The 22,494-nt window shown below is 51.7% G+C and overlaps 1 protein-coding gene across 2 annotated transcripts; it reads right to left on the reverse strand.

Annotated features, from left to right (window-relative positions):
• Positions 1-3,400: 3,400 nt before the first annotated feature.
• On the reverse strand, positions 3,401-19,487 carry MTG2 (mitochondrial ribosome associated GTPase 2). 2 transcript variants are annotated; one of them, XM_012772901.3, is made up of 8 exons: positions 19,439-19,487; positions 15,171-15,339; positions 8,981-9,151; positions 6,973-7,120; positions 5,945-6,060; positions 5,085-5,303; positions 4,702-4,840; positions 3,401-3,912 (listed from the first exon to the last, which is right to left on the reverse strand). In XM_012772901.3, the coding sequence occupies exons 3-8, from the start codon at positions 9,143-9,145 to the stop codon at positions 3,518-3,520; spliced, it is 1,182 nt and encodes a 393-aa protein (XP_012628355.2). In that variant the 5' UTR covers positions 9,146-9,151; positions 15,171-15,339; positions 19,439-19,487; the 3' UTR covers positions 3,401-3,517. The 2 variants fall into 2 exon arrangements, with proteins under 2 accessions (XP_012628355.2, XP_012628356.2); XM_012772902.3 differs by lacking the exon at positions 15,171-15,339 and having other exon boundaries at positions 19,439-19,475.
• Between the last annotated feature and the right edge of the window lie 3,007 nt (positions 19,488-22,494).

Raw genomic sequence — 22,494 nt, forward strand, 5'->3', positions numbered from 1 at the left:
TGGGCGCTGGCAGGTCCCAGAGGACAGTGCAGAAGCTGTGAGGCCCTTGGAGGCCAGGTCTCAGGACACATCACTTCAGCTTCTGCTGGTCACGGGGCAGCCTGGGGTGCAGGGTGAGGAGGCAGACTCCACCCGCCAGGAGCAGAAGGGCCCCGTGCCACCAAGATCCTAGCCCTGGAAACGGGGCGAGCGCCCCCTTGCTCCCATGCCCACGGCCACTGTGGCCCCACTGAATGCCAGGAAAGGAGCAGGCAGGAGGGAACCCCTGGGCACAGGGCAGGCCCCTCACCCTCAGAAGCCGCAAGGCTGCGCCAGTGAACGGGGAGCTCTGGAACACGGGACGCAGAGCCCGGCGGTGGCTCCTGGTCTGCAGTGGGTGAGTGGAGGGGAACTTTGCCTCCTGAAGCTGGGGCCCGCGTCTTCAGCCTGCATGGAGCCGCCTGGCGGGAGCCCTGCAGGCGACGGCTGATGGGAGAGTCTGGGGGCCTCGCCCACCGGCCCTACCCACTGCCCTCGAGGAAGCTGGTCCAGAGGGGACAGGAGGCCGAGGGCACCGACAGGAAACATCCAGGAAAGAGGGAAGCTGGCCTGCTGGAGCGTCTGGGAAATGCCACCCATCGGTGGGGACAGAGGTCAGAAGACAGAAAACGCCCGGAGAGGCAGAGGAAGGGAGCAAAACTGCACAGGGCAGAGCCCACTCCCCACGTCGGGGGCCAGGCAGGCTGCCGTGGCTCTGGGTCCAAGGCCACCATGTGCCACCCTAAGGCAGATTCCAGGTCACTGTGTTGGGGGCAGCAGGAGGTGGGCCGAGAAAGCAGAGTCCTGCTCCATTGTGGCCACGGAGAGGGGCCAGCAGCCAAAGCACAGACAATTATCGGACTCTGCAGCTTGACGGATTGCGGAAACCAATCCTCACGGAAGCAGCAGGTGGCAGCGATAGTGCACAGGGGGGTCTGGGGGTAGAGACGGATGCACGTCAGAAGAAACTTTGTTTGAAACAGGGGGCAGGCCGGGTGCGGGGCTCAAGTCTGTAATCCCAGAAGTTCAAGACCAGCCTGGGCAACAGCGTGAGACCCCATCTAAAAAAACAAATAAAGGACTGTTGTTTTTCAGTATGAGTCTTTTAGCACACTTGCCTGTTAGAAATAGTTTCAAACTCAGAGAAACCTAAACAGACCCAATACCAGCCACCACCCACTTGCTCATCCCCCCAGTACTTACAGGCCGCCTTCTCTGGGACGGGTCCTCTGAGGCTGCTGGGGGCACAGCCGGGGACAGAACGAGACCCTGCGCCCAGAGGCAGCCTGAGCACCCTGTGGGTGCTGAGAGCAGGGGCCGCCCCACACCTGCCAGCAGCTTTCTGGCCCAGGAAGGCAGCGCTGACCATCCCAGCAATGCTGGAGCCTCCACGTGCCTGCCGTGGCGTGGGTGCACGCCACTCACAGGACGCGCCCACAGACAAACCCACAGGGACAGAACGTGGACCAGTGGGTGCCTGGGGGGATGAAAACGTTCTGGGATGATGGTGATGGTTGCACAACCTTCTGAATACACCGAGAGCCACCAAGCTGTACACTTCAAAGTGGTGAATTTTACAGTATGTGGATTATACATCTCAATTTTAAAGACTGTGGCAAAAATTTGTTTCTAAACCAAAAGCATGGTAACCAGAAAACTCTGCGGGGAAACTGAGTCTAGCTCTACCATCCTAGACAGGAGAGTGGTAGGGAGAAAAGCAATCGACCCTTAAAGCATGGAGGCAAATGCTCTGCGTGGCAGGAGGAGTCGTGGCGTTTCGCTGTAAGCAAAATTTCAAGCAACCTCAGCGCCTGTGGCTCCCCACGCGGGAAGGAAAGCTCAGCAGAGGGCAGCTGGCGGGGCCCTCAAACACAGTCTGCCCAGGGAGGCCGCCAGGGCTGTACCCCGCGGGGAGGCCGGGCTGGGGGCCCCGTGACGGGGCGGGGCGGGCGGCACCCTGAGTGCCCAGCGCAAAGATGAAAGCCACAGATAATTGACGCTCTCAGGCCTGGGTTGACTCCACAAAATCCTTTGTGGTGGCCTGAAAGGAAAAGCAAATAGATGCAAAAGCATCTCTGGCTTCTAGAACACAAGGACCTTTGAAATTATAAGACATTAAAATAAAGCTCCTGGGTAAAAGGACTCTCCCGTTACACCGCAGACTTGACGCGAGATCAAAACAGCGTCGCTCCTGAGAGCCCCGGCGCGGCTCATCATCCAGGCGCACCCCACGCCAAGGTGCGGAGCGGCCTGGGACCCCTGTGTGACCCTCACCTGTGGCAGTCTCCCCAGAAAGCTGAAGGTGCCCTCTGATCACCTCCTTTCGTCAAGCCCCCGGGGCCACGTGGTGCCTCCAGCTGCCGAGCTGTCCTCGCCCGCCTGGCGCAGCCAGGGAAGACGCCGGCAAGGTGCGGGCGTGGCGCGGCGCGGACGCAGTTGGTTCTGAGCGCAGAGACTTCACCCACACGCAGGAAAGAGTCTGCTTCCCACCTCGCGGCAGCTTCGGGGGAAACAAGAGACGCCTGCCGCTGCTGCCCAGCCTCAGGAAGAAGGCTGGACTCGTTCCCCACGAGAGCAGGTGAGGCTTGGTAGCCACCTGGCCCAAATTACAAACAAAGGGAGCCAAGCAGAGCTGCAGCCCCGTGTTCTCGGGCGCCAGTCTCCTGCCGTTTTCTCACCACACCTGTGCGTGCCGCAGCCACCTGTTGGGAACGCAGCCCACGATGCCGGGCCACGCCCCTCTGGCTAGCACCTCGCTTGTGCACACTGAAGCTGAGCTAGGAACGGCGTGGCCGGGACGGATGTTGGGTGCGTTCAGTCGTGAAGCCGCCAAGCTTCTTGGCATGCGGCTGGCGCAGCGCGGCGCTCTGAGAACAGGAAGGAGCCGGCCCTTCCTGCTCTCCGCAGACGGCTGACAGCTGAGGCAACCACAGAGCTGCACCTGCTGCTGCTCTGGAGACGCTTCCTGTCCTCAGGGCCCCCACGCAGCAGGGAGCATCCCTGGGACACTGGCACTCGGCCTTGCTGCACGGCAGGGCTGCTGGGTGGCCGGGCAGCCCCAGTCCCCCTGTGGAACCCAGAGGCCCACCTCTGCAGCCGGCCCCGGCAACGCGAGGGCGCAGCGCTGAGGATCTACACCCGCCCCGGGCCCCAGCCACGCCCTTCTGATGGCCCCACCGAGGGGCTCCCGCCTGCACGGCGGCAGTGTTGGCAGCAGCAGTAGCGCTGGCCCCTCCTCAGGGTGCTAATCAGCACAATGAGTCCACCTCAGCAAACCGGTCAGCAGGTGACAGGTGTGCAAAACAAGGGGCACGGAATGTCCCACCACCCAAGGGAATCCTAGGCCCGAGCCGACGCAGGACCCAGAGCACGGGCACGCCCAGATGTTCACAGAGCACTTTCTATTTCACACTCAAAGCCGCCGACAGTTTACACTTGGGTTTGCTCTTGCGGGGCCTGGAGGCTGCTTGGCCTACGCCTGGCGCCAGCCCGCGGTCCACTACCACCGCAGCGGCTGGCGGCCCTGCCGCAGCTCGGCCTCCGCGTCGGCGTCGTGCAGCTCCTTCAGCCGCAGCAGCAGCTGCTCCAGGTTCTCGCCGGTCAGCGCCGACAGCGCCACGACCTCCCGGCCCAGGCGCTCCCGCAGCAGGGGCAGGCTGGCGCGGGCCTGGGGGAGGTCGATCTTGTTTGCCACGACCACGTGGGGCCTCGCGGACAGGCCCTCCTTGTACTTCTCCAGTTCGTACTTCAAGTCCTCAACCTGCGTCCAGGGCTCCGGCAGGGCGAGGTCCAGGACGAGCAGGAGAAACCGGCAGCGCTCTATGTGCCTGAGGAAGGCGAAGCCCAGGCCCCGGTTCCGGTGGGCGCCGCGGATGATGCCGGGGATGTCCGCCACTGCGGGAGACAGCGCCCGTCACCACCCAGCCCGCCCAGCGACGCCGCCCGCAACCTCAGGCTGGGAGGGGAGCCCTGGAGCCCACCCCGGAGGCGGGTTTCCCAGGGTCTAAGACCTTCCTTCCCAGGACGGCCTGGGACGGAAGCTGCCTGACCCGCCGCCTTGCTGATTCACTGGGCCGACTGACATCGGGAAATTTCAGCTTTCAGCTTTGAAAAACTCTTTGAAGTATTTGGGTGACAGGCATGATGATGGATCGGTCTAATAACGAACATTTAACACCCCCTTATCTTTCTGGCTTTAAAAATGATTCAAAAAATGGGAAAATGGCTTCCTGTACTCTCTCAATAATTTGATTACAGATAGAAATTATCATAGAGCACTTTGCAAACATAAAGTGCTATACAAATAACCCTACCAGCAGGCTTACTATTTTTAATGGGGACATTATCTTCTGGAAAAGCTTCCTTCTCTCCAATGGTGCAGGGAAAGCTAAATCACACGTGGTCAACGTGACTGGTGCCGCCGGGTCCCCAGATAGGGGGCAAGACCAAGCGCAGGGAGCAGGGACGAGGCCCCGGCCAGACATTCAAACTCGGCGCCTGAACAGTAACTGACAGACTTGGGGTGGGGGGGGACCCGAATTTTGACAGAGAAGGCTCACTGACACTGTTCACAGTAGAAGATGCCGCATTCCACGCAAGGAAGCAACACGGAAGAGCTACGAAATTACTTCTCTGAATCACATCATGCAAAGGCAGCCTTTGACAGGCGTCTGGAAGCTCTACCTGCGACTTGCTGGTGGCCCTCGTAGTGGACGATGCCGACGTGGGGGTTCAGGGTGGTGAACGGGTAGGCAGCCACGGCGGGGCGCGCGTTCGAAATGGCACGGAGGAGCGAGGACTTCCCGGCATTGGGGAATCCAACCTGGAAGAACAGCGAACACGGTCACATGACTCTACGGCAGCAGCTTCAGTACGGCAGCGTGGTCACTGACCGAGACCGGCGAGAGTTCGGTACTGGGGACTCCTGAGGGCGCACGCGCGAGTCAGCGGTCGCTGCCGAAACCGCGAGCTGCGCTTCCCCCTACGCCACCAGACGGCCCCCTCAGGGACGTTGGAACTGCTACAGTTCAACGTGGACACAGATGCCAGCGGCAGGGGACACCTACCATCCCAGCGTGGGCCATCGTCTTCAGCTCCAGGTAGAGAACTCGCTCCTGACCCAGCTGCCCGGGGGTACAGGTCACAGGGGCGCGGTTGTCGTTGGCCAGGAAGAAGCGGTTGCCTTTTCCTCCCGCTCCCCCCAGCGCGGCGATGTACTCGTCACCTGGGTGGGACAGGTCTGCCACAATGTCGTTTCCCTCCTTCACCAGCGTGCCCATGGGGACCTGAAGAAGCAGGCGTTCACCAGGCCGAGCCCATGAGCAGTGACGAGACCGTGTTAACTCGCTCTGTGGCGAAGGCCGAGGGGGGAGGCAGGCGGTGCCTCGGTGGCGGCCTAGCTTTGGGAGGGGGAGGCAGGCAGGGCAGCACCAAGGACCTCTGAGGAGAAGGTCCGAGGCCTCAGGGCATGTCATGGGGCTGGGAACTCACCCCCCAAACCGCAGAAATGGCTCGTTCAACAGCGTTTCTAAAACACTAGGCTTACACCGAAGCACCCAGAAAAAAACAGCTGATCTAAGAGGAGAGTAGACCCAGCTCACGAAGCAGATCCCGTGGGCTTAGAGGGGTGCTCCTGGGGAACAGCGTGCTCTGCGGGTCCCTCTTTTCAAAAATAATTATTTCATGGTGTTTTTACTAGGCCACACGTGTGCGGCCTGACACTGGCACAGAAGCCCCATCTGGGCCTGTGCTCCAGGGACAGGACTGCTCCCCGACTGCCACTGCCTGCTGCCCGGCCACCGCCGCCTGCTGTGCCGATTCCTGGCCGTGCCCGTGGGCCACAGGGCCCTGTGAGTCACACCCCACCCTGGGAGCTGGATGATCCGGAGCATCGGTGACAGAGCCAGCTCCAGTGGCCGAGGCTTACCCGCACGTAGAGGACGGCTCCGCCCCGCCCAAAGCAGTTCTTGCTGCCGCCGTCTTCTCCGTGGAAGCCCTGGTACTGGGACAGGACTGACGACAGAGACTTGACTTGCTGGTCAACTAAAGTCAGAGCAAGAACTTCACATTCCTTTGTGTTAAAACAACCACGGTCAACTGCTAATGCTTTTTTGTCTAGTTTAGGAACCTTAAAAAACACGTATGGAAACATGGCGCAAAACTGTAACAAAGGTAATGAAACCATCAACATGATTTTCACAAAAAGGTTAAATTCTTATTTTCCTTCAAAAAATACTAACATTTCTGAAAACTTAAAATTACTCATAGGCCGGGTGCGGTGGCTCAAGCCTGTAATCCTAGCACTCTGGGAGGCAGAGGCGGGCGGATTGCTCGAGGTTAGGAGTGCGAAACCAGCCTGAGCAAGAGCGAGACCCCGTCTCTACTATAAATAGAAAGAAATTAATAGGCCAACTAAAAATATATAGAAAAAATTAGCCGGGCATGGTGGTGCATGCCTGTAGTCCCAGCTACTCGGGAGGCTGAGGCAGTAGGATTGCTTGAGCCCAGGAGTCTGAGGTTGCTGTGAGCTAGGCTGATGCCATGGCACTCACTCTAGCCTGGGCAACAAAGTGAGACTCTGTCTCAAAAAAAAAAAACAAAAAAGAAAAATTACTCACAACACCATCAACTTGAAAAAACAGCTACACCCTGCGACTGTTCTGCTCCTGGCTCCCTGGGCATTCGTGCTGAGGTGCGCCGAGCAGAACCCACACCCTCCCGGCACCTGCGTGAGCGGAACATACTTCATCCTTCGACATGCACCATCCTGCTAGCACTCCCACAGCCAATAAAACAAAACAAAACACGTGCAAAGTTGCTTTCTGGTGCACTGCTCGACTACAAACAGCACATAATTTATGAAAACGATGTCCGCACATCAAGTTCTTAAGTCACATGCAGGACAGGATGAGGAGGGGGACCTCGGCGCCCCTCCCGAGCCACGCTGGCACCTGCCTCTCAGGATGACGTGGCCGCCGTTGCCTCCATCCCCACCGTCCGGGCCTCCAAACTCCTTGCGGGGCTCGCTGTGGAAGCAGCTCGCCCCGGCACCTCCATTGCCACCGCGCACGAGCACTCTCCGCTGGTCTACGAAGTGCCTTTTCTGCAGAGAGCACAACACGGCCACGTCACCACAGACTCTCCGAACTCCTCCCAACAGACACAGCATCCGCTGCCGTGGGCCTTTCCTAGGACACCTTTAAAGTTAGACGCTGATATTGACATTGCTAATCTCCCCTAAAATCCAAAGACAAAAAACAGTTCCTGCGAGTCACTCGTAATCACAGGCGTGATAAATCAGTAATGAAGGGAGGTCAGTACGGAATACACACTTCAGAAACGAACTCAGCATTTCTAACTTGCAGAAAACAGACCTTGTTTAGAAAACGTTCCTTAAATACAATGTCTTTCCACCTTTCTCCTCCCACACAGAAACACAGTACTCGAAGAATAGGTTTTTACTAATGGGAAGTTTTAGTTCCTTAGGATGCGACGGGGAAGAAGAGAGTTGACGTCCTTCCTGGACAACTACCAGGCTTTCAACTCTGAAGAAAGAATGTTTTCTACGGCCAAAGACAGCGCTTATTTTTAAAATGCGGTAATACAAACACAGCCCCTGATTTGAGATAAAGTTTTCCTGCACGTCCCTAACGTAGGCGCATTCTGGCTAAAGGACGGGGACTAAGTTAATACATAGCACACATCAGCTCGCACTGTAAGAAGTCAGTGCCAGAGGCCCCAGGGTGCAGGGTCCGCGGTGCACCCTCCACAGGCTGCCCGCCTTCTGCACACCTGTGCAGATAGACACGCCCCCAACCCCGCAGGCACCCACGCACCTGCATTTCCATCCAACGCTCCATAAATGCATCTTTTTTTTTCTTAAAGAAAATACACAAATATTCTAGGGCTGGGCATGGTGACTCACGCCTGTAATCCTAGCACTCTGGGAGGCCCAGGCGGGCGGATTGCTCAAGGTCAGGTGTTCAAGACCAGCCTGAGCAAGAGCGAGACCCCGTCTCTACTAAAAACAGAAAGAAATTAATCAGCAAACTAAAAATATATATACAAAAAACTAGCCGGGCATGGTGGCGCATGCCTATAGTCCCAGCTACTCAGGAGGCTGAGGCAGGAGGATGGCTTGAGCCCAGGAGTTTGAGGTTGCTGTGAGCTAGGCTGACGCCACGGCACTCACTCTAGCCTGGGCAACAAAGCGAGACTCTGTCTCAAAAAAAAAAAAAAAAGAAAGAAAGAAAATACACGAATATTTTAAGATTCTTTGGCACCACCACGTGGAGAAACCATGAATTACTATCTCTAAAACTCAACCTATAATTTTGTTACATGCCAACACAATCAAAATCCACCTGACAGGAAGAAGAGCACAACTGGCGAGCACTGCACGGCAGAGAACTGGAACCACTTTCCATCTGTTGGGGAAGAGACGAAGCCACGTGGAACTCTGGCCATATGAGTGCGTGTCCTGCCAGGAGCACCGTCCTGTGCCGTCCAGCCCTCCGTGTGGGAGGAAGGGACCTGGGTCATGAACATGTGCTTTCTTGCACTTATTAAAAGACCGTTCACGTTTCAAATAAGTTTTGGCAAACGGAACAAGAACAGCGTATAGGGCTTAGAGAAGGACAAGAGGTCCCTTGTCCCCTAGACGTTCTCAGCTAGGAAACGCAGGTACCCCTGAAGGACATGCACGACACAGGGAAGACACAGGCCAGTGACGGGCAAGCAGGCCTGCGCCCCAGCCTGCCCGCGGGAATCAACACCCTCCCACCTCCCCGCCCCTGGGGGCCGGCCTCCGGCTGCGTCCATGAAGCCCAGCATGGCGCAGGCCTCCCTGCGTAACCCTGCGCACTAGCCACGGGACCGCCGGAGACGACGGAGGAGAAGTCAGCACGCCCTGTGCCCTCCGAGGAGGAAACTGCAGCCAGCTGCCCTAAGCCGAGAGTCTCACCAGCTTTTTCTCAGACAGCAGCTTCTTCCTGGGGGGCTCCTGGTGCTTGGCGCCGTCTGCGCGGCCGACCGAGAGCAGCCGGGGCGCAGCCCGCCTCGGAAGGCGCCGGCCCGCGCCCTCGAACACGGTCCGCGGTCTTGCTGAGAAAAGCCTTGAGAGTATCATGGCCCCCTGAAAAGAGTCAAATTTGGAAAGTAAGTTTACTAATTAATCGTAGCTCAGTTTAAACCTGAATGAACATCAAACGAGACTAAAGCAAAGCGGCTGGCACGTGGAGAATCTCCAGGTGGGTTTATCAAGCAAACGGGTGAACACGGACCCCACTTTCTTATGCCATTCACCACAGGTGACCCTGCGGCAGGCCCTGTCCCCGGCCTGCCAGCCTATCTGCTGCCTGGGGCCAGATCTGGATTTGTGTGCAAGCGACTTAAACATTAAATCTCCTGTGACACTGAATGCTCACCGCTACGAAATATCCAGGACCTGCTCAGGAAAACATTAAAAAGGAAATTTGTAACTTCAAGTCAAAATTTCTTCAAAATAAAAATATCCACCTCCTCAAGTGTTACTGTGTTATCTTGTGTGGTTATAAGGTCACTAAACTGGAAAACAAGAGCACTGAACACAGAGAATGGCAGCTGGAAACAAACCGCCACCTTTGCGGCTCATCTTGGTGCAACCCTGGGAAGGCCACGCTCCTGTGCTGCCCCGGTCTCCTCCCCGTCACTGGACACGGCTGGGTGAGGATAGCGGCGCCGGCGCCCACGGACGCACACGGCAGTGCCTGGCTGTCATACCGTGACCTCATAAGAAACACACTCAGTCTCTGCCCCAGTCCTTGACACACAGCTCTTGGAACCCCTGTGATTTCCTGAGTAACGGGTGACAGGAGCACGTGACACGGGGCTCCTGAGTCCCTTTGGAGCTTCCTGGGTGACTGTAGAGTCTTCTGTTCCGATGAGGTGACTATTGGCAGGTCCTGGACAGCTTCACATGGGGGCTGGTCAGCAGAAAGGCCAGGCCATGTGAGAAGCCCGGCTCCTTCGGCCCCATCCTCTGCGGAGGGCAGGGCCTGGAGACCGAGTCGGTAACTGGAACCCACAGGCCTTAAGGTCTGGGAAGCTTCCCGTTGGGGAACACCCCGTGCCGGCAGGGTGGTCCGCCCGGCCCCCCAGGGACAGATGCTCCCGCACGCGGGTCCCTGTGGGCCTCGCCCCGTGCACCCCTACACCTGGCCATTCACCCGCATCCTTTGTAACATCCTTTCTACCAAACCGGGAAATGTGAATCATGTGTCTTCTGAGTTCCCCGACAGCAAACTACGAAAGTAAGGAGGGGGCTCTAGGTGCCCCCTATTTGCAGCCAAGTTGGACAGAAGTGAGGTACCCTGGGGACCCCGACTTGTGACTGGCATCTGAAATGGGGGCATCTGCGTGGCTGAGCCCTCAACCGGCGGGGGCTGCGGTAACTGCAGGTAGGGTCAGAACTGAACTGGTATCCGCAGAGGACGGGGGCAGGCCTGGTGCCAACAGCCACACACGTGGTGTCAGACGTGTGGTGTGGGCAGAGACGGAGCCTGGTAGCAGCGTCGTGGGCACATGTGGGTGCTCGGGAAGTCCGAGCTGCTCGTCACCCATGAAGCCTCACTCACACCGTCGCTCGCACCGTGGATGGCTCCTGACGGCTGAGTGTCTGTCCTGCAGGCGCTGCGGGTAATGGGGACACCGCCCCCGCCCCCCAGGGAAGGACAGCCCCCCGTCCTTCGCCAGGACAGACAGCCCCGCTCCCAGGGGGCCCTGCTGTGTGTGTCCCACGTGAGAGAAAACTCAGAGCCCCTCATTTTAAAGTATGACATATATACACGGAAGGGGATAAAATGTATGCATACTGTTTAAACATCACCACAAAGCCAGCAAGTGTGGGACACACCAGTCCCTCATGGGGGCCTCCCCTCCACCCCCGCCACCCCCTGCTCCTCTGAAGAGGAGACTCTTTCTTTGTGGTGGTCACTCCCTTAGTGAGGCACTCAACAGTTTTGCTTTTAATTCTGAAGTGATCACAGTTACAGAAAAGTTAGAATAACACAAAGAACTTTTTCCTGAATAATTTGAGAGTACGCTGCCAACCTGACACCCCTCACCCGGGACACTTCCCCGTGTGCCCCCCCAGACAAGGGCGTCCCCTGCAGAACCAGGGGTGCCATTGAAGCCAGGCCATGAGCAGTGGTCCACGACTGTCGGCCACTGCTCAGGCCCCTGAGTGGGGCTGTCCCCGCAGTGGCTTTGCCAGCAGGAGGGTCCACGTGCCCATCACGGCTGTGTTCAGCTGTCGCGCCGCCTCGGTCTCCTTTGGGCTGGAACATTCCTGACTCTCATGCCCATGGCACCAGGAAGTGTACAGGCCAGCTGTCTGCAGAACACCCTAGTTTCCAGTTCAACCCACAGGGCCCGCCACTCTTCCTTTTCTGTCTGTGCAACTCCATTCTCTGACTGTAAGGGTGCTTGCTTGTCACTCCTTGTGCCTCCACTCTCGTCACCTCTGTTTGCTCAGCACCCCTGGACCCCCGCCCTCGCCCCACCACCCTCCCCTCCAGTGTCCTCCTCTCCCCATGCTAGGCCACCCCTCCATGGGGACACCCTCTTCTTGCTAGCCTTCCTGTTGATATATCATAAATAACCCTTTGCTTTGGGATGATTTTAGATTCGCAGACAAGTTGCGAAGGTATTCGCACGACTTCTTCCCCGTGTTGTCCTCACAGCGGCACCTGCCGTGACCACAGCACATCTGTCAAAGCTAGAAGCCAACACTGGTCTGTGGCTATTAACTAAACCCCAGAGGGGGTCTGGGTTTCACCGGTTTTTCTAGTAACGTCCCTTCTCCGTTCCAGGATCCCACGCTGCACGGAACCACCGCGGAATGACAGCCAAGTGCTGGAAGAAAAGAGCCATCTTCTGTGCCCAGTGAAAACATCCTCAGGAAGGCAAAATAAAGACCTCCTCAGACAGTGCAAAACTACAAGAATGTGTCACTCATATACCTGCTGTACCCAGAACATGAAAGGAAGTTCTTCAGGATGGAGGAATTTGATACCAGAGGGAAGCCTGGATTTTGAGAAGTAAAGGAAGAGCAACAGAAATGGAAAATATAAAAGACTATTTGTTTTCTTCCTTAAGAGTTTTATATATGTTGATTATAGAAAGAAAAATATATAAAACTGTCTAGTGGGCTTCTGATCCGTATAGAGGCAATCACACAAAAACGTACAAAAGGGTCAGGAGCAGAGTAAAGTGCCTCACGTGGTGGTGAGGTCTCGGGCTCTGCAAGGGCAGGTCCTAGCTCTGACCAACTGCCGCCCCACAGCAGTTACTAGCATGTCACACAGAGAGACAGACCCAGAAAGCCAGCAGATATAGTAAATGAAATACTAAAAACTATTCAAACACTTCAAAAAAGGATAATAGAGAACAAAAAATAGAGAGGACAAACAGAACGCAAATAGTAAATACCTGAGTCTAACCATGCAAATTATTCCATTAAATGTTAATAATTTAGAAATTCCAATTTAAAGGCAGAGATTGCAAAGTGGATTAAAAGTTAGACTCTATCCTATGCTGCCTACAATAGACATTTTAATTACAGGAAAATTGCTTAAGCCCAGGAGTTCAGGGCTGCAATGAGCTATGATCAGGACACTGCACTTCGGCCTAGGTGATAGAGTGAGACTTCATCTCCAAAAAAATAAATAAATATTTTGAACTAAATGATAATAAAAATGCAAAATACCAAAATTTATGGGATACAGCTAAGTAGCGCTTAGAAAGAAGTTTACAGCTCTAAAAGCTTAAATTAGTAAAGAGGCTGGCTGTGGTGGCTCACACCTGTAATCCTAGCACTCTGGGAGGACCAGGAGGGAGAATCGCTTGAGTTCAGGAGTTGGAGGCTGCTGTGAGCTACAACGATGCCACTGCACTCTACCTGGGCGACAGAGTGAGACTGTCTCAAGAAAGAATAAAAAAAAAAGCCGGGCGCGGTGGCTCACGCCTGTAATCCTAGCACTCTGGGAGGCTGAGGCGGGCGGATTGCTCGAGGTCAGGAGTTCGAAACCAGCCTGAGCAAGAGTGAGACCCCGTCTCTACTATAAATAGAAAGAAATTAATTGGCCAACTAACATATATATATATAAAATTAGCGGCCGGGCGCTGTGGCTCACGCCTGTAATCCTAGCTCTTGGGAGGCCGAGGCGGGCGGATTGCTCAAGGTCAGGAGTTCAAAACCAGCCTGAGCAAGAGCGAGACCCCGTCTCTACTATAAACAGAAAGAAATTAATTGGCCAACTGATATATATATTAAAAAAAAATTAGCCGGGCATAGTGGCGCATGCCTGTAGTCCCAGCTACTCGGGAGGCTGAGGCAGCAGGATTACTTGAGCCCAGGAGTTTGAGGTTGCTGTGAGCTAGGCTGACGCCACGGCACTCACTCTAGCCTGGACAACAAAGTGAGACTCTGTCTCAAAAAAAAAAAAAAAAAAAATCAAAAAAAAAATCAATTAAAATTAGCTGGGCATGGTGGCGCATGCCTGTAGTCCCAGCTACTCGGGAGGCTGAGGCAGAAGGATTGCTTGAGCCCAGGAGATTGAGGTTGCTGTGAGCTAGGCTGGCGCCACGGCACTCACTCTAGCCTGGTCAACAAGCGAGACTCTGTCTCAAAAAAAAAAAAAAGAATAAAAAAAAAGGAAATTGAACTCCCCTTCTTACTGCCCCCTTTTAATTAAAAAAAAAAGTCAAGATCTAAAACCAATAACCTAAAGTTCCAAATCAAGAAAACAGAAAAAGAGCAAAGCAAGCCTAAAGTTAGTAGAAGGAAGGAAATAATAAAGAACAGAAATAAACAAAGGAGAAAATAGAAAGACAATTTAAAAAATAACAGGAAAAACCCTGGCTCATTGAAAAGGCAAACTGAACTGACAGCCTGTGGCCAGCCTGCCCGGGGAAGGACGAGAGCTCTAGTCGCCAACACCAGGAATCGACGGCGGTTATCAATCTGACCCCGCAGACAGCAAAGGACAAGACAGCACCATGAACAACTTCCTGCCGACAAATTCCACTTACATGAAACAGCAAATTTCTTGAGAAATGAAACTTACCAAATAAACACAAGAAGAAACAGCCATTTTAAATAGCCCTCTATTGACTCAAGAAGTTGAATTTGTTATAAAAGAAGATTCCTCAAACAAAAACTCCAGACTCAGATTATTTTCCTGGTAAATCCCAGCAAACAGTCAAGACATAAATAACACCAATCTTCCACAAAGTTTTTCAGAAAACAGAGGACGTAAGGTCACTATCCAACTCATCCTGTGAGGCCCTAGTACCAAAACCTGACCTTACAAGAAAAGGAAATTACAAACCAATATCCTTCATGAATACAGATGCAAAGAACTCCTAACAAAATATTAATCAATTGGATCCGGCAGTCCAGAAAGGATCACACGTGGAGACCCAGGAGGGCTTCCGCAGGGACACACGGCCATGTCAGCGGTCAGAGCTCAGCCAGCGCACCTCACATCGACGTGCACGAGACAGAATTCAATGCACACTCGGGATCAGGAAAACCAAACGCCCAGCAAGCTAGGGACAGACGGGCATCTGCACCCTCTGAAAGGGCATCTGCCAAAGACCACAGCTCACCACACTTAATGGAGAAAGACTGAACTGTTACCCCTCGAGTTCGAGAAAAAGGCCAGGATTCCCCCACTGCTGTGCAACACTGTCCTTTCAGACGCTGCAGTAAAGAAAAAAAAGGATGAAGTATAACTGTCCCTATTTACAGAACAGATGTTGATTCCACAGAAAATCCCAAGGGAATCTACCAAATGACAATTAACAACAAATGAACTGAGCAAGGTTGCAGGTTATTAGGTTAACATAAAAAAATCAACTATTCTTATAACAGCAGCAAACAACTGAAAATTAAAATTTAAAATCCCATTTGTGCCAAATACAAAAAGTACCTAGAAATAAATACAACAATAAACATCCAAGACCGCCACTTCACTACCTGCAAGATACTGTCCTAAGTATTTTTCAGGGGTTAACTCATTTAGTCTTCATAAAAACTGTGAGGAAAGTACTTTCATTACCCCTGCTCTACAGATGAGGAAACTGAGGCAAAGACAGGTGCAGAGACTTATGGAGCCGGAGCTATTGCTGGGACGCAGAGGGTGGAGTGCAGAGACAGCTGCCAGGGGAAAGCCAGCAGCTCACGGGGCCACACGGACACATCCACAGCTGGGCCCACAGAGTCATGCCGTCATCCTGGCACTCTGGAATCCAGGCTTCCCGACACGGGTGACACGACACCTGAGGAGCAGTCACAGGGAAGGGGGTCAATTGCAAAGCCACCTGGAGCCCTGGACTCTGCATCCTGCCTAACTTGGCACAGTCCTTGTTTCTGCCCTGTTTGTTGGGAGACTGAGAGACACGGTTCTCCCTTGTCAGACGCACAAATTCGACTCGGTTCTGTGCTGCCGTCTGGTGGCATTTGCCTTCTACTAAGGACATCCTTATTTTGTGTCTCATTCAACCTTTACAGTAAAAAAGGAAACAATACAAACAAAATGAATTAATGAAAGCAAAGCAGACGATGCACAGATGATCACAGAAACACACGAGCCGCCACGGCACCGCAGGAGTGGAGAGTGGCGATGGCTCCGCCACAGCACTTGGCTCCACGGGAGGCACGAATGTGACATCCACCTGGCCGTCGAGACAGGGAGGGAGCGGACAGCCTCCTATGCTGAAATAGGGGTTTCAAAGTAAGCTCTTCTTAAAGTCGATTTCTTATAATCCATACGGCTGTGCCTGTGGTGTAGCCGTACTGAGCCCTGATGTTCGCAGATACTGTGTTTGACTAGGTAGACTTGTCACCGGGTTTTACTTAGCTCCCTCGGCAAGCTTGTTCCTGTGACCTCGCCCTCACCTAGAAGAGCTCCTAAAACAGAGTAGGTGCCCCTAAATCTGGAATGAATAGCTGTCTGCTCAAGAACATTTTCAATAAAGGTGCTGGGAGACTAGAAGAAAAGGGACAAGAGACCCTGTGGGAAAAGGGTGGGCCCTCAGATCCTGCAGGGTGGGAACAGGGGTCAGCACTGCCTCAGCAGAAGCATAAAGAACAGTCCTTGAGGTCAGTTTTAGGAAGAAAAATACCAAATGACCTAAATTCTTTTTATTAAATAGACACCCAAGCATGTTCCCTGATTCTCTTCACTGTCTGGCCTGGGGGATGGGGAGTGGGGAAGATGTTAATGACACTGATCCCTCATTTTGGACCTCTTACCCTGCCCAGAGTGCACTGGTGCTGGCCTCATCCTTGTGCCAAAAAATGGGATGGGCAGGTTCACAGGAGGCAGAACAAGGCCTGGCCTGGAGGTGACTCTATTCGGAACTGGAGGTTGCCGATGGGAGGGGTGTTTAGGAAGGGGCCCCAGCCCAGCTCATCCACTGTGGCAGAGTCCGCCTTCTCTGATGGGCTCGCGATGCTGCCACCTGCTCTTGGTCAGGCACATCCTCCTCTTTCTGCTCCAATTTGTAGTTCTTGTGATTTTGCAAAACCCATCCTCGAAGCCCTGGGAGTTATGTTTGTAAGACACAGCTAATCGAACTGCGTCATTGAAGAGCTTTCTTGGGTCATATCTTTATGTCTCCATCATTTTTACTGTCCACCATGAAGCACGAAATCTTTGGTCTGAACTGCTGAAGCTCTGTATACCAGGTGCTCGGGTTCTTACAGGTGACTCTCCTTTGCACATCAAGCACCATGATGCAGGCATGGGCCTTGTGGTAGTAAGAGGCATGCATGTCCACAAGGACATGCAGTCCTTGGCAGTAAGTCCTTGTGGTAGTAAGAGGCATGCATGTCCCAAAAGTCCACAAGGATGGTCTTGCCATCTAAGGTGGCTGTGTGCTTGTACCAGTCAGGGCATGCATGGACAGCTGCTGTGGCTGAAATCCATCCATGAGAAATCTCGACAAGAGTGTGGACTTGTCCACCGCACTGTCCCCAAGGCAGATGATCTACATGTTGTCATCGGCATCCTGCTTCTCTTGGTCCAGCTCATATTGTTTGGTTCTGTCTCTCATCATTGGCTCCTAGCTGTCGAGAGGGGTCCAGCCCCGGGGAAAGGGGTCTTGTCAGTATGGTCCCAGGCAAGGGCTGGAGAGACCAGGGATGCTACAGGCTGACCATGCATGGTGAGGGCCCTTTGGGCCCCACTGTGTCTCCTTAACAAGGATATCCTTATGCTGTCCACACAGTAACTATCAGCCACATGCAATATTAAGTCTGAATTAACTAAAATTAAACAAAATAAAAAACTCAGTTCCTCAGTCTCACAGACCACATGCTAAGTGCTCACAGCCACACATTTCCAGTGGGTACCGTATTGGACAGGGCAGATTGGAACATTTCCATCATCACAGAAAGTTCTACTGGACAGTGCTGGTCTATACACTGCACAGTGGGAGTCCAGAAAAGTGAACTCAAACTCCTTTTACAGCACCCATTTAGTGAGCACAGCTTATCAAGACAGTGGTGGCAGCCCAGTGTCTGGAGTCTGACAGAGACTGAGATGTTTTATGATTATAGGACAGAGCTTTTTTTTTTTTCAGACAGAGTCTCGCTTTCTTGTCCAGGCTAGAGTGAATACCATGGCGTCAGCCTAGCTCACAGCAACCTCAAACTCCTGGGCTCAAGTAATCCTCCTGCCTCAGCCTCCCGAGTAGCTGGGACTACAGGCATGTGCCACCATGCCCAGCTCATTTTTTGTGTATATATATTAGTTGGCCAATTAATTTCTTTCTATTTATAGTAGAGACGGGGGTCTCGCTCTTGCTCAGGCTGGTTTCGAACTCTGACATCGAGCAACCTCCCCCCTCGGCCTCCCAGAGTGCTAGGATTACAGGTGTGAGTCACTGCGCCCGGCCAGGACAGAGCTTTTAAAAATGCCTTCCAGCCAGGAAGCCCTCTTCCAAGATTCCTTCTCCTGGTTCTGTAACAGCTGCCCCCTTACCCTGTGGAGTCCTGGGAGAGAAACACCTCCACTGTCACTAGCTCCAGGCTAAAGCACCAACTCTGTGCTTTTCCTATCCTCTACCTGTGCAAACAGTTCCTTATTAGCCCTCTTCAAATTATCCTAAACTGAGTACAGTGGAGGCTGAGTGTCAGAGAGGTTAAGTCACTTGCCTGAAGTCACAAAGCATCCTCTCCTCTGGCCTCTCTTGCAAGTTGCCGACACCTGTAATTTTTTTTTACAGCAAGAATCTTCACACTGCGGTATGCACACACAAAGACTTTCTAAGGGAATTAAGGCAAGGATAAGTTTAAGGGAACCGATTTTGTGTTCCTCAACTTTTGGTAAGTTCTCTTTGCTAAAACAGATCTGCCTGAACATGAACTTGCATTGAAAAGAAGAAAGTTCTCCATTCCTCTTTCACAATGGGTCCTTCCCTTTAGAAAAGAATGACACCCCCAAAACAGATTCCTCTAATCCCCATCTACAGATCTCTGTGGATGGCTTTCCTGTGCTTTCTGCTAGAAAAAGGTAAAACACGAACAGAATTGGTAAGAAACCCAGTCTCACTCAGCAAAATTCAACCATGGATGAGTGCAGTACCTGGAAAACAAGCATCTCACACAGAAGCCCATTTACAACACATAAACGGAAAAGAACCCAAACTCAGTAAAATAGTTTAAAGGTTTATTTTGAGCCAAGTATGAGTGACCACTGATGGGAGCCCTGCCCAGGGAGCCCTGCCCAAGTGGATTCACCGTGGTTGGGTTACAGTTTGGTTCTATACATTTCAAGGAGTCAGGAATTACACATAAAGTCATACATCAATACGTTGTGTTTAAAGATCTTTGATTTGTAATTGGTTAAAGAAAGGAAGCTTTGTCTAAAGGCTTAGAATGTTTTAAGTTAAGACAAGGAAGTCTGCTAGTCAGAGACAAGCAATGGACATACACCCAGACCCAAGCGATCTGTTAGGTAAATCGAGGACCCGCAGGTTTGTCTCGCATGGCCTCAGCCTGTCAATGAGTTACGAAAACTTTTCCCAAGAAGGGAGCGGGCACGACGAGGGCGTCTGAACTCAGCTTTGGGGTATTTCTGGGGTCCCCTGGGCCAAGCGGGGTTCCATTCAGCCGGCTAGAAGGCCTAGGGCTACTGTAGTTCACACTCAGCACGCCGGATCAGAGAAAGTTTCCAAACGGTCTAAGTCGTAATTTACTTCCCGTTCTGTCCCGGTGACAGAGCTCCGTCCGGGCGACCCGCACCCCTGTGGGGACACGACACGCGCCCGGCCGAGCCCTGCCAAGCGGGCGTGGGGGCTCCCGGAGCCCCCCGAGCCTGCAAACGAACCCCGCGATTCTCCCCGCGCCAGGCCGCCCGCATCCCACACTCACCTGCCCGGAGGATCACGTCACTTCCGGGGCATCGGACGCGGCGAAGAACTTCCGGGTCGCTCGACCGGCTCCACCCCCGGGTCTGGAAGGAAGCCCGCGCCTCCCAGTGCGCATGTGCGGAAGACGCGGCCCGCGGTCCCTGGAGGGAACCGTGCGCTGCTGGACCGGGTCCGCTGTCACCAAGGGTCGGTGCCCCAGGTGCCCGCCCCCCGCGGGCTACCAGTCCACTGCCAGCCGGCTGGGATGGGGTTCCCCGTGGAGGACGGTGCTCCTAGGAAGGAGGGTCGCAGACAAACCACCCCTCAAACTAACGTAAAATCTTAGACCCCCAGCTGGCTGAATGGACCCTCTCTTGGCAGGGGTCGCTAGAAACCCCTCCTCATGCCCCCCCTTCTTGGAGATGTGCTCAGTAACTCCTTTGTTCTGCGCAAGACAGAGCTCAACTACACCCACAGGTCCTCAGTTTACCTAACAGATCACTTGAGCCTGGGTGTGTGGCCTGTGGCTTGTCTCTGGTTGGCGTCTTCCTTATCTTGAAACATGCCAAGCCTTTAGACAAAGCTTTTCTTTAAACAATTACAAATCAAATAATCTTTAAAACAAACCTATAACCTGTAAGGCCCTGCTTCAAGATGTTCCACTTTTTGGGGCCAAACCAATGTACGCCATCCATGTTTTGATTTATGACTTCTTGTAATTCCTGTCTCCCTGAAATGTATAAAACCAAACAGTAAACCAACCACAGGAGACCACCTGCTCAAGGCTTCCTGGGTGTAGCTCCAGGCCATGGTCCTCAAACTTGGCTCAGAATAAACCTCTTTCAATTACTTTGCAGGGTTTGGGTTATTTTCTGTTAACACCTTAAGTCCCATTAACTTCATGAAAACTCACTTTATAGGATGATTTTTGAAGAACCAGTTTATTAGGAATTACACCAAAGCATAAACAACTTATATGCCAAACTCCAACTGAAAAAAAAATTAACCGATAAGGATGTTTTTAAAAAACATACTGTATTCACAAATAACAAGACGAATTTGACCTGTTCAATAAATAGAAATGAAGTAATGGCTAAAAAAATTTTAAGTGGAAATGGAAACAGTCTTCCTCTTTTTACAGTTTTGAAGGGACGCCCGATATTCAAGCCTATACATTTTAAAAACTCTGACAAAACCAGAGGTTCACTTATACTCCTACCCTATGAATATATTAAGGTTTCCTTTCAGATCCTAGAAGATCTCGTCCACCTTAATACTGTTTATAAAGACTCTCTGTGTGAGTTCTGATGAATGTTTTAATACGCTAAGTACCGCTGATTCAACACACCCGAAAGGGTGATGAGCTTTTGTATACCAGTATGAATTTGTCTGCACTTGTGAAAACTGTGGTCATCACTTTTCAAGTTCACAGCTTGCTGCATGTTAGAGGACAACAGGAGAATGAGCATCAGTTTCCGAATCTTCCTTTGCACATTCACCAGCCTGCGGTGGAGGCCGCTTTAAAACACGAAGCACCAGCAACCATACTGCACAAACAATTCGCTTTAGCCTACACATATCCCGACGTTCACATTACAGAAGAGAAGATATAATACAGTTAACAAAAAAGAACTGCTCGTACCACTTTTCCCCACGATACATAAAAATGGACGACACCTTAAATAAACATTCTGTTATTAATCCTTAAATATATTAACACCAAAAATCATGTATAAATTAGGAAATAAATGTACAAACTATTTTGCAAAGTGCTTTTTAAAATATATACACAACATTCAAGATATTCTTAATGTAAGACATTTCAGATTGAAGTTTTGGGATAAGTTTTTTTAAGTGTCCTTTTCTTTCAAAAAGTATTAATACAGCACTTAAAAAAAACCACACACACACACACACACACACACACACACACATAAAAGGCAATTATTCCCAGATTGGCAAGGAATAAAAATAAACTATTTTCACAGTTATCTAAAATGTTTAACATTTTCAATGGGAAATTTTAGTCCCCAATTGAGTTGCAAATTAGTTCTATGAAAATTGTCAGAAAGGAAGAGAACAAAATCAAGGGAGATGAGTCCCTAAATGAAATTGCTGATACCTCTGTCATTTAACAATTAAGAACTCTCATTTCAGTAATTTAATATGGACATATACATATATTTCCAAGCCCTTACCAGTATTAAGGGTTTTTAAAACCCTTGTGCCTACCCAATAAACGCGTCTATCCTCATTTCTGTGTGCTATCTGTCTCCCAGAGGAGGGGAGAATGGCCTGGAATAGGACTGGCACTCAGCACAGGCAAGTCTACTCTGAGCCTCGGTTCCTCATCTGTGAAATGGGAACAGTAACTGCTCTACGTCTCCCCACCTGGGCTGTTGGGGTTAAATCAAGCAAAAACTATCAAAGTGCCTTGTAAATTCTAAAGCACTCAACTCTGGATAAAGTATTATAATACTTTTAATTTTTAAAACATAAAATTTATCAATGAAAGAAAAACAGCAGCAGCAGGCATAATATATCAAGCATTGGATTTTTTTGCATTTCCTGGGTAGTTGTTGCCAATATGTCAGTATTTATCCAAAGATTTTTTTTGAAAAAGGTTTCATAGTAAATATCAATATTATTATCCAAGTAAAGGTCGATCGAATGTCCATGCGACTTATCAGTGGAAAAGCAGGACTTCTTCCCTCTGACCATACTTTCCCAAGTGAGCTGTCTTTACTGTCTCACAGAATTTAAGTGGGATTCAACGTCCTAGGAATGTAAAAATTACTCAAACTTATCTATATAAAACCTTCACTTTCATTAGAAAGAACACAATAAAGTTACTGGGGTTCCTTTTAAAAATAAGGTGTGAATGTCAGATATCCCTAAAAGAAAAGGAACACTCGCTTGGAGATCTGAACAAGTAGGTCCTGGAAGAAATAATATAAAATAAACAACTTGCCAACCATTTGGAAAACTTGGTATCAATATTTGAAATATTCTACACATTTAGAATTGGGGATATTAAATATTCAAATCCCAGAAATGACTGTCCGACAAACAAGGGTC

The sequence above is a fragment of the Microcebus murinus genome, chromosome 16, assembly GCF_040939455.1.
Source record: "Microcebus murinus isolate Inina chromosome 16, M.murinus_Inina_mat1.0, whole genome shotgun sequence".
NCBI classification, from domain to species: Eukaryota; Metazoa; Chordata; class Mammalia; order Primates; family Cheirogaleidae; genus Microcebus; species Microcebus murinus.

Bases quoted from the DNA above. Each gene is read 5' to 3' on its own strand.
- MTG2 (XM_012772901.3), bottom strand. From the start codon at position 9,145: ATGATACTCTCAAGGCTTTTCTCAGCAAGACCGCGGACCGTGTTCGAG. The intron at 6,061-6,972 runs GCAGGTGCCAGC...CTCTGACTTTAG, and splicing joins CGGCCACGTCATCCTGAGAG to TTGACCAGCAAGTCAAGTCT. The intron at 5,304-5,944 runs GTAAGCCTCGGC...CTGCTTCTTCAG, and splicing joins GAGCCGTCCTCTACGTGCGG to GTCCCCATGGGCACGCTGGT.